This window comes from Perkinsus marinus (genome assembly GCF_000006405.1).
Source record: "Perkinsus marinus ATCC 50983 genomic scaffold scf_1104296955314, whole genome shotgun sequence".
NCBI classification, from domain to species: Eukaryota; Perkinsozoa; order Perkinsida; family Perkinsidae; genus Perkinsus; species Perkinsus marinus.
In genome coordinates this window covers 193,248-207,232 of record NW_003207807.1, presented here as the reverse complement: position 1 = coordinate 207,232, position 13,985 = coordinate 193,248, and the positions used below count along the sequence as shown (strand labels likewise).

General features: G+C 49.4%; 5 protein-coding genes and 2 non-coding genes across 7 annotated transcripts in view; 5 read left to right on the top strand and 2 right to left on the bottom strand.

Moving 5' to 3' along the window:
- The window catches only part of Pmar_PMAR024089 (myosin light chain kinase 2, skeletal/cardiac muscle, putative), a gene marked incomplete at both ends in the record, with an annotated part of 3,188 nt that extends 604 nt beyond the window's left edge, over positions 1-2,584 (bottom strand). Inside the window, 13 exons of the mRNA XM_002775819.1 lie at positions 161-265; positions 344-450; positions 490-633; positions 709-846; positions 887-1,056; positions 1,112-1,195; positions 1,246-1,342; positions 1,391-1,504; positions 1,551-1,644; positions 1,691-1,830; positions 2,090-2,214; positions 2,264-2,407; positions 2,462-2,584. Coding sequence (XP_002775865.1) covers positions 161-265; positions 344-450; positions 490-633; positions 709-846; positions 887-1,056; positions 1,112-1,195; positions 1,246-1,342; positions 1,391-1,504; positions 1,551-1,644; positions 1,691-1,830; positions 2,090-2,214; positions 2,264-2,407; positions 2,462-2,584 — 1,585 coding nt within the window. The remainder of the gene's footprint in view (positions 1-160; positions 266-343; positions 451-489; positions 634-708; positions 847-886; positions 1,057-1,111; positions 1,196-1,245; positions 1,343-1,390; positions 1,505-1,550; positions 1,645-1,690; positions 1,831-2,089; positions 2,215-2,263; positions 2,408-2,461) is intronic.
- A 481-nt stretch (positions 2,585-3,065) lies between these two features.
- On the bottom strand, positions 3,066-3,136 carry Pmar_PMAR024088. Its single transcript has one exon. It is a non-coding gene; the product is annotated as a tRNA-Gly (tRNA).
- Positions 3,137-8,432: 5,296 nt separating this feature from the next.
- On the top strand, positions 8,433-9,574 carry Pmar_PMAR024087 (Maintenance of ploidy protein mob1, putative; the record flags this gene model as incomplete). Its single annotated transcript, XM_002775818.1, has 6 exons — positions 8,433-8,733; positions 8,782-8,884; positions 9,115-9,185; positions 9,235-9,298; positions 9,348-9,447; positions 9,494-9,574. Coding segments are annotated over 6 exons (720 nt in total), but the record flags the coding sequence as incomplete, so codon positions are not given.
- An 849-nt stretch (positions 9,575-10,423) lies between these two features.
- On the top strand, positions 10,424-10,721 carry Pmar_PMAR024086 (non-receptor protein-tyrosine phosphatase, caeel, putative; the record flags this gene model as incomplete). Its single annotated transcript, XM_002775817.1, has 2 exons — positions 10,424-10,503; positions 10,621-10,721. Coding segments are annotated over 2 exons (181 nt in total), but the record flags the coding sequence as incomplete, so codon positions are not given.
- Positions 10,722-10,757: 36 nt separating this feature from the next.
- Pmar_PMAR024085 (protein-tyrosine phosphatase, putative) lies at positions 10,758-11,557 on the top strand (the record flags this gene model as incomplete). The annotated part of the gene is made up of 4 exons (XM_002775816.1): positions 10,758-10,894; positions 10,939-11,059; positions 11,186-11,356; positions 11,447-11,557. The coding sequence occupies 4 exons, from the start codon at positions 10,758-10,760 to the stop codon at positions 11,555-11,557; spliced, it is 540 nt and encodes a 179-aa protein (XP_002775862.1).
- An 894-nt stretch (positions 11,558-12,451) lies between these two features.
- Positions 12,452-12,524, top strand: Pmar_PMAR024084. The gene has a single exon. It is a non-coding gene; the product is annotated as a tRNA-Lys (tRNA).
- A 704-nt stretch (positions 12,525-13,228) lies between these two features.
- Positions 13,229-13,985, top strand: part of Pmar_PMAR024083 (hypothetical protein) — a gene marked incomplete at both ends in the record, with an annotated part of 903 nt that continues 146 nt past the window's right edge. The window contains 5 exons of the mRNA XM_002775815.1: positions 13,229-13,315; positions 13,366-13,473; positions 13,567-13,682; positions 13,726-13,933; positions 13,976-13,985. Coding sequence (XP_002775861.1) covers positions 13,229-13,315; positions 13,366-13,473; positions 13,567-13,682; positions 13,726-13,933; positions 13,976-13,985 — 529 coding nt within the window. The remainder of the gene's footprint in view (positions 13,316-13,365; positions 13,474-13,566; positions 13,683-13,725; positions 13,934-13,975) is intronic.

The window sequence follows — 13,985 nt, the reverse complement described above, 5'->3', positions numbered from 1 at the left end:
AGTAATGCGGCGTCCCACAGTACGTCCCTACAACAAAGGCTTCGCAGTTACTAACATTATGTATTATTTATATTCATCCACTACTATATCGATATTATAATCAATTAATAGTCGCCATATTGATAATTTATATATCAACATCATCATATAATAATAGCACCTCTACCTGCAGCCTCTCCCGTAAGGGGATTTGTGTGCCGCGCCAGGCCCAAGTCCGATATCTTCCCATGACGCTGGTCTGCCGTTAGTAGTATCTTCAACAGCACTATACACGTCCAAGACGGTAAAAATTGAGCGGCTGGGATTCGAACCAGAGACCTCCGGGACCAAGCCAATCCCCTACATACATTCTCAGGCTTGAGGTCCCGATGGATGATGTTGTGGCTGTGCATATAAGCAACTCCACTGCAGAGGTCGCGGAAGAGCACTCGAGCATCAGGCTCTCGATACCTGATAGCTCATCACGATGAGACGAAGGTGTGGTATTACGCGCCGTGACTGAGGAGTCTTTCCAACAGGTCTCCGCCTTGCATCAATTCTGTTACAATAAAGAGGCTTCGATGGTTCTCGAAGTACGTATAAAATTTGACAATAGCTGGATGGTCCAACTCCCGTAGGACTTCGAACTCGGACCTGATGGGGAACAGAAAGTGGAGTTCAGAAAGGAGTGGTATGACCCAAGCCTACCGAAATGTGACGCTATTAGACTTGGTGCTTTGCTGGAACTTCAGCAGCTTAGCCAAATCCAACTCCTTCACGGCCACCTGCTTCCCCCCTTCCTTTTTCTCCGTCGCACTATGAACCGTCGCGAAGTTCCCTTGCCCGAGACGAGCGTTGATATAGTACCTGCCTCCTCATGAGACCCGACGCCCTCCCCCCATATTACAAGTCCTCCAGGGCACGTCCGGCGGTGTCCTTGGGAGGATCGGACGCCTCATACGAGGGTGAACTGATGACCTTCTTGCCGAGAGGACGGTCCACTTTCAAGCTGTCATCCGTGCCAAGTAATACACCGGTGTAATTGTACTCCATCAGGACAGCTCTGAATGTGAATTCCTTGAACAAAAAGCAAAAGTAGTCCAGTAGGGAGAATCCTCTGCTGTCATCCTACTATCCCAGGATCAACTCCCAGCGCCACCGTATCTTTTCCCTGACTTGCCAACGACACGTGATCTCCTGATTTCAACGGGTGCATCTGAAAACGTCAAAACTCCTCAGCCGGAAAGGAGTGACTGCTAAACCCACATGTTTCTTAGGCAACTTCTTGTCATTCAAAAACGTCCCGTTGGTCGACGAGTCAATTATGTGGAAGGCCTTGCCGTCGTGCTCCAGAGTAACATGCCTGACCATGGCCCCTCACGAGCCTCCAGTACAGAGCCCTCGAGCCTACGTGCCGGACACTCTATCGTCGCTCAAGACGATACTGCAAGAAGGACTGCGCCCAATGGTGATGGAACTACGCAGGCCTCGAGTGACTCGAGAGGTCGATGGTCTCCATTGGAATCTGAAGGTACATGTCCTTTGACCGAATAGCCGCCATAATGATGTACTTTATATCTCCACTGAGCTGAGCTATGACAGGGTCCTGCTGCCCAACAGTATCGCGATCCTTCCTTCTCCTAGGGGCAGGGACTTCCTCCCGAACTGATAGAAATACCGTAAAATCGCGGCATGTAGTGTCCATAGATACCTTGAGTAGCCGCTGGGGGCATCGCCTGAGTCAGGCCCACCACGGCATCATGCATAAGCTCCTCCTCCAAGGGGTCCTCAAATCCCAGGGGCTTCCACATCGCACGAAGCAGAGGCTCCGGATGGCCCCTTATGAAGGGGCTAGTAACCAATGAGAAGCTTTCCCCCGGCCTATTAGCACAAGGCATGGCCCCTCAGCACAGTGTGGGAATATATGCACATGGTCAACTACATGTGTTGCTAGGAATATGGAAACTTTGAGGAAATTATCCTTGATTTTTGTATACTTATACCCAAAATCGCCGGATTTTTCATAATATAGTGAGGGAACTTACGAAATCAGTTGAGGAAACCAAACATATATTCCAATACTGCCTCAGCATGAGCCCCTCCTCTTTACCTCAGAACTTCGCTCTTGTTGCCTATCAGCCGTCTCGAGCCGAGATATGTGCCGTTACGGGAAACATCAGTGATAGTAATCTGGTCGTCTTGGCCCGCCTTTGACGGGTCATGATCTATCCGCACCTAGTGAAGCTTCGTAACCCTAGAAGAGCCCTTCTACTACGACTCCTACGTGGACCGTTGAGACCTTGGGGTCTGGGACCTCCACATCGTTGGTGCCGTCCCTCCCAATGCGCCATGAAGATCGGTCCGACCAGAGCTCGAGGGTTTGCTCTTTGTCTTTCCATTGACTGGTGTTGATAGTCAAGTATAATGTCTGTAATGGACAATAACAAAAACTTCAAGTAGGAGGAGAAGAGATGCACCCTACACCTATCAAGACTGGGGTCTCGAATTCAGAGTCTCCAGTAAGAGGAGGAGGAGGCTGCCAGTCTTGTGTTGCAGTCGCGAGCTGCGTTGCCGAACACGACTCCCGTGTAGGCGAAGTAAACATATGGGCTGACGGAACTAAATGGAGCATCGATACGTAATTGGTCAGTTACAGAGGGCGCGCAGATAGTAGAAGTATTGAGGAGTGACGCGACAACTACAAGCTTCCAGATGCGGAGTCGAAGTCTATGGGGAACTCTCCCAAAGGTAAATCCATTGATATACCCATTCCATGACCGCTAACCTGAATCGATCGAATGCTAGGCTACGCATACGCATGGTGCGCGGACTTTCGCGGACGCCCAGGAGTTCCTTCACCTCCAACTTTGTGTCCCGTATGGGAATTGCGGCCCTACGGGGAGTCCGAAGACGTTCCCAAGGTGGGATGGGAGTCTCTAGACTGGGTCGTTACGCAGTATCCTGAACAGAATCTTGTACGTAGTCGAATTTTCTCAGGTTCTAAGAAGCCCCGTCGCAGAGTAAATGGGAACGCTGACGCTGTTCGGCCTCATTCAACAACCGTGAGCATGGAGGTAAAATAGATCTGCGCCCGCCGGGAGTCGAACCCGGGACACAAGCATGGGAAGCTTGTATGATACCGTTACACTACGAGCGCTGATATTTAATGCATTCGAAATGCAATGGGGCTCAGCTCAACCGAGCCAGCTATCGGGGACCTCTGTTACGAAGTTTCATGTTGTTGACTGCGTAATCGTTGCATTCAGGCGAGGCATCCCGATTGGACCGAAGATGATTTTCTGCTCTTCAACGAGCCTGATGACCATACTCCCGACCAGGGTATGTTCTATTCTAGGCGGCGCCACTTTGTCGGCGTATGGCGCCTCGCCGAAAATGTGAGCCGAAATTATGTTGAGGCTCCAGTCGGGGCGATTCAATGGAAGATCCATAACGGGATTCTCCCTCTTAAGGTGCTCACGTTGTCATGGGATACCGAGGAACCCTGTGATATAGTCAGGGCCGTCGAATCGGAGAGGGAGTGGAGGAATGACCAAACTGGATTGGTACGATCTTCGTCGCCTTCAGCTGTGGTACACGTCCTCTACCCGACACTAGGTGCTCACTGTAGTGAAGCAGGAGATCCTTCCACAGTGGCTGGCACCTACAGTATTGTCGCAACGGTACGAATCATTGAGCCTAGCAGAGAGGTCAGGCTGTGCCTTGCTCGAACACATTCTCGTTATTCTGAAGGCAGATACAACGAATGCGCCATCTGCTACTTCGAACTTTATCGTCTCCCAGTAGGTGTTCTCCGTTTGCAGAGTAGACGAATATGTCCCCACTACTTCCATACAGAGTGCATCAAGCGATTAATCGCTAAAAACGTGTAGAAATCTACCGCTGTCGGTGTTGGAACTTGTCTGTCCAGGAAAGAGGCACGTGGGACGGGCCACTTAGCAGTGCACGAGTGTCCTATATGTAGAGGGAGATTTAGCGACATTAAGACCTTACCTGACGTCTTCAAGGTGTGTTCTTCGAACCTCAGTGCACCAGATCCCATTAAGGGGTGCTTACGAGACCCGCGCCGCTGTTGTCAGGATCCCAGAGCGTGGTTCCAGCTCTGCGACACCGACTATGGGGGCACTCTTGATAAGGAGGAGGTCCTCGGCGCGATTGGAGCAGTTCTGCCAGTGCGAAGAGACAAACTTGTCGAGTATGACGCATGGCGGGACTCGTTCGGTTATGTATCATTCAGGTTGATCGAGGAAAATTGGAGTGTGTGGGATCCCGACGATGATGGTTCCATAACCCTCGCGGAATTCGTGGAGCCTCGTAGAGGGCTGCGGGAGTAGGTTCTGTCGTGAATTGACGCCCTTGTTGAGCTGCACGTATTTGCTTGTTGACCATGAAGTGCCGATACCAGGGATTGAACTCCCGACCACAGGTACCTCCTCAGAAATTTCACCGGCATCAAGATTGAAGACCTCAACTTGCGACCAAACGAAATTCCCGACCTAGACGCTCATCCACTAGCGTGGTTCGATTTCTGGGACGGGGACCAGAGCGGTGGGTGTTAACGACAGCTGCAACTGGGAAGGCTTTGCCCTAGGCTCTTTAGCCCGTAATGAGGTCGTCAGGGCTATCATTAAGACCTTCTGTGTGAGTCCTAGTGGGGAGCCTTCTTTTACTCGAGCTTTCGAATTGAAGGAGCTGGCCTTGTTCATATGGGACTCACTCGGGTGATGAGGAAAGGTTTCTTCGTACGTAGTGAAAGATGACTCCTAATGCAGTTATCACGAATTTGGAGAGCTCACTTTTGAGGAGTTCAACGAGCCATTCGGTGTTGGTGACCAGATCTACCACAACTACATCCATGGCATGCACTTTGGTGAAACCGAATAGCACTGAAGCTGTTGCGTTATATATTCAACAATTATGACGCTCAGACGATGCCTCCGCATAAGTCTGAGAGAGACCTCCTCTACCAGAGTTATTCTAGCCTTGTTGCCAGCGTGGTGGGAAATCTCATTCACGAGGTTGTTGATGAGATGAGTGCTGTGTTGTCAAGGGAGGCTGTAGGAATCATCGAACCTGCTCGTAAGAAGCCCTCATTCCGCTGGGCAGGTGCGTGAGGCTGCAGAGGAGTGTGTTGAGGCATTGAGGAGACGTCAAGGACAGAAGGTAACGACGGGCACTCCGCGCGTTGCGACTAGTTCACGATTGAACTCGAATGAGATCGGGTTTCGATCTATCGTCCATAGATCTTCGTAGGCAACAGTGCTGACTATCATAGTTCCATATTCTCAATAAAGCTTCTCTTGGATATGAGGCGCCCCTATAAGACTGAAGCTCTCCCTGTTTCCCAAATTTTTACGAATCATGATTAGACTCCCTAATTGGACTACTCTCCGTGCCAGATTAGTTCAACATACTCGAATGATAATCCACATCACAACAACTGACGGTCTTTATTGTGAAATTATCTCACAGTGTTATGTTGCGACTACCACGAATCATCTCCGCTGAAGAAAGTGCCCGTCAACTCAGCCTTGATTGCACTGGTACCCCCCATCACCTGACATACCATGCGCTCGGATTTGCCAGCCTTTGAAGGGACTCCCGGCCTCTCCGTCGGTCGGATCCATAGCGGCATATGTCCTACCGGGCTAGACTGGGCCTCACGGGTCGTTTTATAGAAGAACCGCTCGGATGTGGGAGCGTCCTGCAGGACTAAAACCGAACTTTCAACCTTCTTCCAGAGAGTTGGTTGAAAAGGTTATGATATACGTTGACAAGCTCCTTGAGAAGGCGATATATCTCGTCAAAGTGTAAAGAGACGAAGGAGAAGGGGGGCGTACTCTTCCAATTGGGTCGGTCTGCTCGAGGCCAGACTCAGTCGGCAAGGCAATGGCCGCGACTCGTTAATGGGAGGGCGGTCAAGTGGTGAGCTGACGGAGGTGATGAGTTATGGGCTGAACTGGTTCTTCATCGAGGAGATCCTCTGGCGGTCGGGTTCGGGATCCCTGAGGACCATCTCGACAGGTAACGAGAGAATGAATACACGGCTTGATGATCGAACGTGGAGGATCATGTGGAGAAAATATATTCGCATGGTCACGTGAATTGATCAAGGCTAGAGTGTTGGAAAAATAGATGCACAAACACGCCAACTGAATGAGAATTCAGCCTTGATCAATTCACGTTCAATTCTCATTGAGAAGGAGATGGTTGGTTCCACTTGAGGAAACTCGCACTGGGAAATCTGTTCGAGAAGACCGAAGACTTGCAGGTTTCCCCTTGGAGTGTCCGGTTGTGGCTTACTCCACTCAGGGGTCTGCTGTTCGCCGTTGAGCCTCCCGATTGTGTCGGACGAAGCTGTCCGATATAACCTTTGAATTAGTATAGCATATTACTTCGTATTATGTTCTTGGAGCAAATGCCATAAATCTAAGTCTATCTTGCCATAGTTAGACCGCTCGAGATCGAGCGTCGACCATGCAGTGAGAATCCCCGAGATAGGGGAGTGCGTGGACCACGACGATGAGAAGATAGTGAAAGACTTAGATTCAATGTGAGAATAATTCTCAGCATCGGTACAGCGACCTCTTTCAGTTTCCTGAGCATAGCCATTTTGGATACACTGCTGCAAGTAGTTGGTGATGATGCTGAGGGCATACTAGTCGGACACATCGCGGACGATATCCTCAATGTAAGGGCATTCCTTCTGGTCTAGTCTGCTGCAATGTCATGTTTTTACGGTTTCCTATGACATTTTCTGTGAGATTGCTTTTCAGGGAATATTAGCGGATCGGTTCCTCGACTTGGCCGTGGCGGCCGCCCACCGGTCCACCCTCCTCGAGTGTTTACATGAGTCTAACCAACTTACAACTTTTCGCCATGAGATTGATCATGTTGCCAGTAGAGTATTCTCATGCGAGTTACGTAAGAGGCTCATGTCTCCTCCGTGATGAATGCCCAGTGTTTCGTTGTAATGAAAAGCAACACGTAGTAAGGATCAACATCGTCTCACACAACGGACATGTCTAATGAAGGTTCAATCGTGCTCGGCATCGGTTCGAAAGAGTCGGTGCCGGGCAGTTTTAAAAGTAGATCAACACGTTCGCCATCAGTGAGGCCTGCATCTCTCACTGTGCAATGGTCTTCCAGAATCTGATCAGCATCAGAACATAGTCGACTGACTCTGTTCCGAGGACCTACTAGGTTGTTAAAGATCAGACGGACGTTTTCTGAGTCAACAGGGTCTTGTTCCATCATGGTGGACACCTTGTGCTGAGCAAAGGTTATTGTCCTCAGCAGATTGTCAGCAGGGAATGAGTCACCCTTACCTTGATGGTGACAATAAGCTCGTCAGTACGTGTGAGTATGCATAAAGTCTTGTCCTCGCTGGGCCTCTCCACTTTGAGAAACACCGAGCTTGACGGTCGACGGAGCATTGGAAACGATTATCAAGACGACACGTACAGTGATGTTCCGGGTGTTCAAAAAAGCCTTTGTCAAACCCAGGAGCTCTCCCAGGAGAGGAGTGGGCAAAAACGCGTTCAATGAACTACGCTCAGGAGCGCTCCCATGATCACTCTGAAGAGTGCTCCTCGGCATGTTAAATAAGTACTCTTCGCTCGCCCGAGAGTGCTCTTAGGATTGCGTTTTCCAGGAGAGTTCTCATCGCTCCTGAAATCGTGTTCACAGGATTTGAGGCGCGCGCTCATTGATTTTGGCGGAGCGTAGTGACGTTAGTTTTCCAATTCCGCGAGTTAAGGTCGGAGTGAGCCCCACCGCCGGTGGGCCGGGCCTTACCGAAATCTAAAGTACGTTCTTGAGAACGTGGGTTAGTGATACAAATTAACCCCCTTATTCACCGTTCTTGAAAAAATAGCGTTAGATCATAAGGTTTCTTACCTTAAGAGTGAGTCTGAGGAACTTGAGTAAACTTACCCCTTCTGGGGTAAGTTCACTCAAAGTTTACTTTTAAGTTTCACTCACAAATTGTTAGTGAAACGATCTCACCTTAGTTTCTTGAGTTTTTTCCTGTCTTAAGGTATGTGGTTAGTGACTAACCGTTAGTCACTAACCGCCTACTAGATCCTCTTTCATTAAGAAAGAGGCTCGTTGTTTCCAACTGTCAAAGATGCTAAGTACAAAAGTAATCGATCAAAAGTTGCGCTACGAGCGAAGCGATGCAAAGAGATCTCTCAAGAGCGGTTTTGAAGCGCGCTTTTCAAGGCTCTGTTATTTGAACAGAATTTTTGCTGACTCCCAGGAGAGCTCCCGACATATTTCGGGAGCGCGTTCGTTGAACGTGATTACAAGAGAACACTTCAAAAGCGCTATTCAACAGCACTCTCAGGAGCCTATTCTATGTTGTTTCTTGAACACCCGGGTTGCTACGTTGGGCGAGCGCAGAGTCATTTCGAGTAAACTGGTTTTCGACGGAGTCTTGGATGCTACATCCATCCAATTTTCTTCTCAGCTTTTGCACACACACTCAACCATGGCTGTCGGGAAGCCCTTACTCGCTAATCCAACTATTAGGAGGTTCCTCATTTCCTCGTGAAGCCTCGATCGGCTCAGACAGGTACTCGCTCACGACGAAGGCCGCTGCTACCCTTGGGGCTGGTGACTTGGAGGCTGCAGTGAAGGTCCCTCCTGGTGCGGATGAGTACGAGTGGATTGCTGTGAAGACATTGGACATCTTCAATGAGATAAACCTTCTACTAGGAGCAATCAGCGACTTTTGTAAATTGCCAGGGAGCATCATGGTCATGGTCTAGGTCAACTGAGTAGGTACCAGTGAATCGTGCCCTGAGATGAGGGCCGGTAAACATTACGAGTATGCCTGGGCCGATGAGACCAAGTACCTTACTCCAACGCGGTGTGCAGCTCCTGTGTGAGTGGTTGTTGTTGTTTTCGATGTTGTTGTTGTTCTCGTTTTCGTTTTCGTTTTCTTTTTCGTTTTCGTTTTCGTTTTCGTTTTCATTATTGTTATTGTTATTGTTGTTTTCGTTGTTGTTGTTGTTGTTTTTGTCGTTTTTGTCGTTTTTGTTGTCGTTTTCGTCGTTTTCGTCGTTTTTTGTTGTTGTCGTTGTTGTTGTTGTCTGTGATGTACATCGAATTCAGGTATACAGAGTTACTTATGAAATGGGTGGACTCGCATCTAGCAAATAAGACTATCTTCCCTACAGAGGAAGGTGGCAGCCATTGCCTTGACGATGGATGCTCTACTTTGTTGGCATACAGGTGTGCCGTTTCCTAGCAACTTCATTCCAACTGTCAAGAAGCTCTTCAGAAGGCTCTTCCGAGTGTAGCCTAGTCTTGGTCGTACTCAGTCACCGCCGTAGTTGAGCCTCCAGTTACGCCCACGTGTATCACAGTCACTTCACACAGATCGTGGACTCTGGCGCCGAGGCTCATGTCAACAACGCCTTCAAGCATTTCATGTACTTTGTTATGGTATACCTATAGCTGGTCTTAGTGGTCATCATTTGTTCTATTGTAGGAGTTTAGTTTGATCGACCAGAAGGAGTGCACGCCTTTATTGGAGCTCATTCAGAAGCTCTGTGGTCGCCTACCTGCATGATATGAAATTGGTCTAGTGCCCTCACATGTGAAGCCGTGAAGTGTTAGTGAAGCCACTGATTTCTGAAAATCTATAGTGGAGTTGCGTTCGCACAAGTTCGGGAGGGTTTTGTGGTGGTTACAAGCGCCTGAGGAGCTGCCGGACTGATGAGCTCACAGAACTCGACTGAGGTTGTCCTTATGCCTCAGTGTAAGTTTACTATGACGGCCCCTCCCACTGCTTCTAATGGGAGTCTCAGCAGCATCGTTAGGGTTAACCCAGATGAATGGAAGCAGCCGATACCGATCGACATGGTAATAGGGCGAAGTGAAGGAGGTGTGGTACAACTAAATTCCTGATATTACCCAGCATCACCTTTCTGAAATTCTCTCCTGCCTATGCCGAGCCTAAGTGTGGTGATGGTCCACGGCGGCTCCGTATCTGCCGACGTGTTTGGACTCTCGAACAAGGAGGGACGTTGTTGTTGTTTTTGTTTCAGTTTGAGGAGCAGTTACGAATGCGGGACTTGGCCTTAGAGTACCGAATCCTGAGGTAGGAAAGGTCGGATACAGAACAGGTCCTCCTTGCATCACCATTGAAGGTATATGACCGAGACGACTGAGATGATCAGGAGGTGCGAACGAGGGGGGGAGGGTCAGGACCGGTATAGGTAGTTAGTGTATGATGTACGGAAGCTTCCTTATGGAGTGGTACGCAGGGATATCATCCCTTTCAAAGACACTAGAGCACGTGTCGGGAGGGGCGAGTGTGACCGATACATCAATGCTTCGTAGGAGTGCGGAGGGCGTTTGTACTGTACTGATTATGCCACTGTGAAGGTACATAGGAGGAGGTGCTCACTGTGGGGAGGACGATGCTGGCTTCATTGCGGCCCAAGCGCCACTGCAGTCGACAGCAGAAGACTTCTGGTCGATGATAGTGCATAACTCGTAGGCTTGCTCATTACATGAGTTTCCTCATTCACTTTATTGGAAGTCTAATTTCTACCCGAACTAACTAGTAGCAGTAGTGGTTCGCTTGAGAGATGCTTCCCCTCTATCGATCAGTTGTGAAGTCATATTCGTACTTTGTCAACTACGAGAAGACGGCAGGAACAAATGCGTACAGTACTGGCCGTCACCGATGGGAGCTAGTAATATTGTGGCGCGTGACGGTTGAGGTGTTGGAAGTGCCTTCGCTAGGTATGGCATTTGAGAGCGATGGAATTTCGTGGCGCGTGAAGCTTGTGTTGGAGGAATCTTATCAGCATTATGGAGGAGGGAGTACGGTAGCTTATGAAGAGGACGATCCTGGCAGCGAGTTTAATCTCGTTAAACGAGTGTACGTTCACACCTGCGAGGTACCCTCGCCGAGATACCGTTCAGGTTTGAACTCAGTGTCCAAGGGGACGCCTCTATTCGTGTTAAACAGGTCGTTCAGTACCAGTACTTATCCTGGCCGGACCATGGCACACCAGAGGTTGATCAATTCGTTAGAGTCTTTAAAGTAATAAAGGAGACGTTCTCGTTGTCGGTCAGGAGAGCGACTGTTCTTGAAATTAGAGCCCAATTTCGTCGGCTTGCTGCTATGAGTTTTTGCTATATAGTTGGGAAATCAGTTTCTCATGCTCAGGTTTTCCACACTGCACGTCAGAGAGTCTTAAACCGGGAAGGAGCGGCAAACGCGCCAATTTTAGTCCACTGTAGTGCGGGGGTCGGCAGAACAGGCTGCCTCATAGCACTAGAGAGGCTCGTATCGGAGGTCTTCGAGCAGAAGAGAAAAGCAGAGGAAGAGACTCCATCAGTGAGCGTATTGGCAACTGTTGAAGATATGAGGAACAGCCGACCGTTCATGGTAACTCGACTGGGATGGTGGGTACGAAATTTTTCATAGGTGCAAACGACCGGCCAGTATCAACTGATCTATGAAGCTATGGCATTGCTAGTGTCGAGCGGGTTTTTCAATGACTCTGCTGGGTCCGCTGCTGCTGACATCGAAATTTGAGCACCATCATGGTTGAGTACAGCCAACGATAAATATGCATTTTCTAAACGTCAGTGTATGCGAGCAGCGTTAAGAGGGCGAGTCTAGTCTCGATGGAGTAGTGTGAAGCTCTCTGTCTGTGCGATCCGGATGGAGACTAGCATTAGAGCAGTGTATACCATATAGACTTGAATAGTTCAAAATAGAATAATATTAACTTTATAACTCTTCATACTCCATTGATTTTTATCCTACATCACTGATTGATAGTCGACACAATGGTACATGGCTACAGTTTACCATGCCTCCAAGCGTCGAGATGCTTCTGTTATGCACGCTCGCTGGTCGGTAGGAGGGGAGTGAATGTGCCGAACACATGCAATACTTCAAGAGTTGAAGCCTTTCTCACTCTTTATTGTCGATTCTGAATCGTCTTTACTCAAGAGATTTTGTCGGATTTTCGCAAGGGAAACAAGCATGGAAACCACTGCTCGAGTTTGGCAGCTGGCACTGCTTGGTAGGAAGGGAGCCTTGGTAGTCGGCGCACGGTGATTTGCACTTTGTCGGAGGCGCAGGACTTCAGTCGCCGCGTTAACAGTAACGGCCTTGATCGACGCATTGGAAGGGCCGACCGAAAGGTGCCAGCAGGGTTCAAGCCTGAGGTCATGGGAGAACTGTGGAGGATATACCGAGTGCTGATCTGGGGAAGAGCCTTTCATGGAGGCGGTATAAGCAGGCGCACGGGTAACGGCCTGCTGGGTAGGTTGCTTATCATGGTGATCTTAATTGTCCGAATTTATTGGAGAATCATTGATGTTTGAACTGCCAAACCGTAGGTGAAGGATTTTCTCGATTGTTTTCGATTGTCGCTATGAATCATACTTTGATCCGTTCTATGATGTGTTGTATTCACCAGCCTCGGTAGCTCAGTCGGCAGAGCGCGTGCCTTTTAAGCCCGTGGCCGCGGGTTCGAGCCCCGCCCGAGGTGTTTTTAAAACGGATGAAATCAGTTTTGTACCCCGTTGAAGCTACGCTGGCTTGCATGAGAGATTACACATCCGATCTCTTTATAAGACTGGTTTGGTGCTTAATTCCTGGATAAAGCTACATGAATACTAGAATGTGTTGGTGATAGCTCATTGGCATCTCCAACGGCAACAGCCTAGGGTAACTTTTTGTTCGGCAAGGTCCATACGCCTGTTGCTGCTGCTTGCATCATCGAGTAAGCCTCCCGCTGTGATGATCAGCAAACTCCGCGAGGCCTAGGCACTGGTGACAACTTCGGGTTCGCAACTTAGACGGCCACACGATAGTACTCGAGATATACCCACACGCTCTCACTTTGAACGATTGAACTAAACGATTAAGATAGTATTGTGAGCTTTGGTCGTTAGTAGGAGAAAGACACTGTTAGGGCAGGAAGATATTACAAACCTTGCTGCTCCCAGCTGTCTCTTCCACCCCTACAGCTCGCCCTGGCTGTGCAAGAGGTTGAACGAGCAGGTCGAATATCTGCTCAAGGCACTTGGCTCGCAGGTGCTTGTTAGCAGCTAACTTAGCTGCTGTTAACCTCATAGCCGAAAGGTAGATCTCATCTATCTTGATAGTGAAGTTTCTCATCGTTTGAGGGCTCTTTGTTCCGGAAGGGGGCTTGGTGTTGTACATGGTAGTGGCTTGACCGTGTTAAGCCTGATGGGACGTTTGCGAGCGGCAGTTGAGGGTTCCCCAGAAGTTGAGATTCTCGACGATTCTGATGCAGCCATTGTCCGGTTAAAGCTAGTAACTTGGGCGGGTGGTCGCAGCGAGAGAGGTGTTGTTCTGCTGATAAGGTGGTCAAGTTGCCGCTGTCAATCGTGAGGAAGGCGGTGGAATCGAATGCTTCAGCTGACCTCGTCATAGAGTCTCAGGTGGAAGCCGTGCTAGAAAATGTGATACAGGTAAGTAGGACAGGTGGTTGGTCTATCATTCGGGAGACAGGGGGTGCAATTCTCGGTTCCGGATTTTCTATCCGCATCAGGTTAGTGTCTCAGGATGTCGCGAAGGATCACATAGTCACTGAGAAATCGACTTCTCTCCCTCCTCCTGGGCTCGGTCCGGCCTACTGTGCCGACGATTCCAGTGCATCCACTGGCCACGACATTTGGAGGTACCTGAAGTCTCGTAATTTCGTGGCGCAGTGACGCTGTTAGCTTGAGCGGAGGAGCTGAGCCTGAGGACCCGTTCGATAGAGTGCCTGTGAGAGCGTGCAAGGCAGAACCCCATTACCACGACTACACCGAGAGGTTCAAATGGGACTGGAATTCGGCACGGTACATGCTGCGGGATGCCGAGCAAAGGAACCACCAGCGGCAGGAGCATCTCAAGGAAGCCTATGTGAAGTTACATTGCCAAAATGCAGTAAGGCCGCGGTATGGGTTGCGTTGATGACCATCCTTCTAGGCCTCGGGTG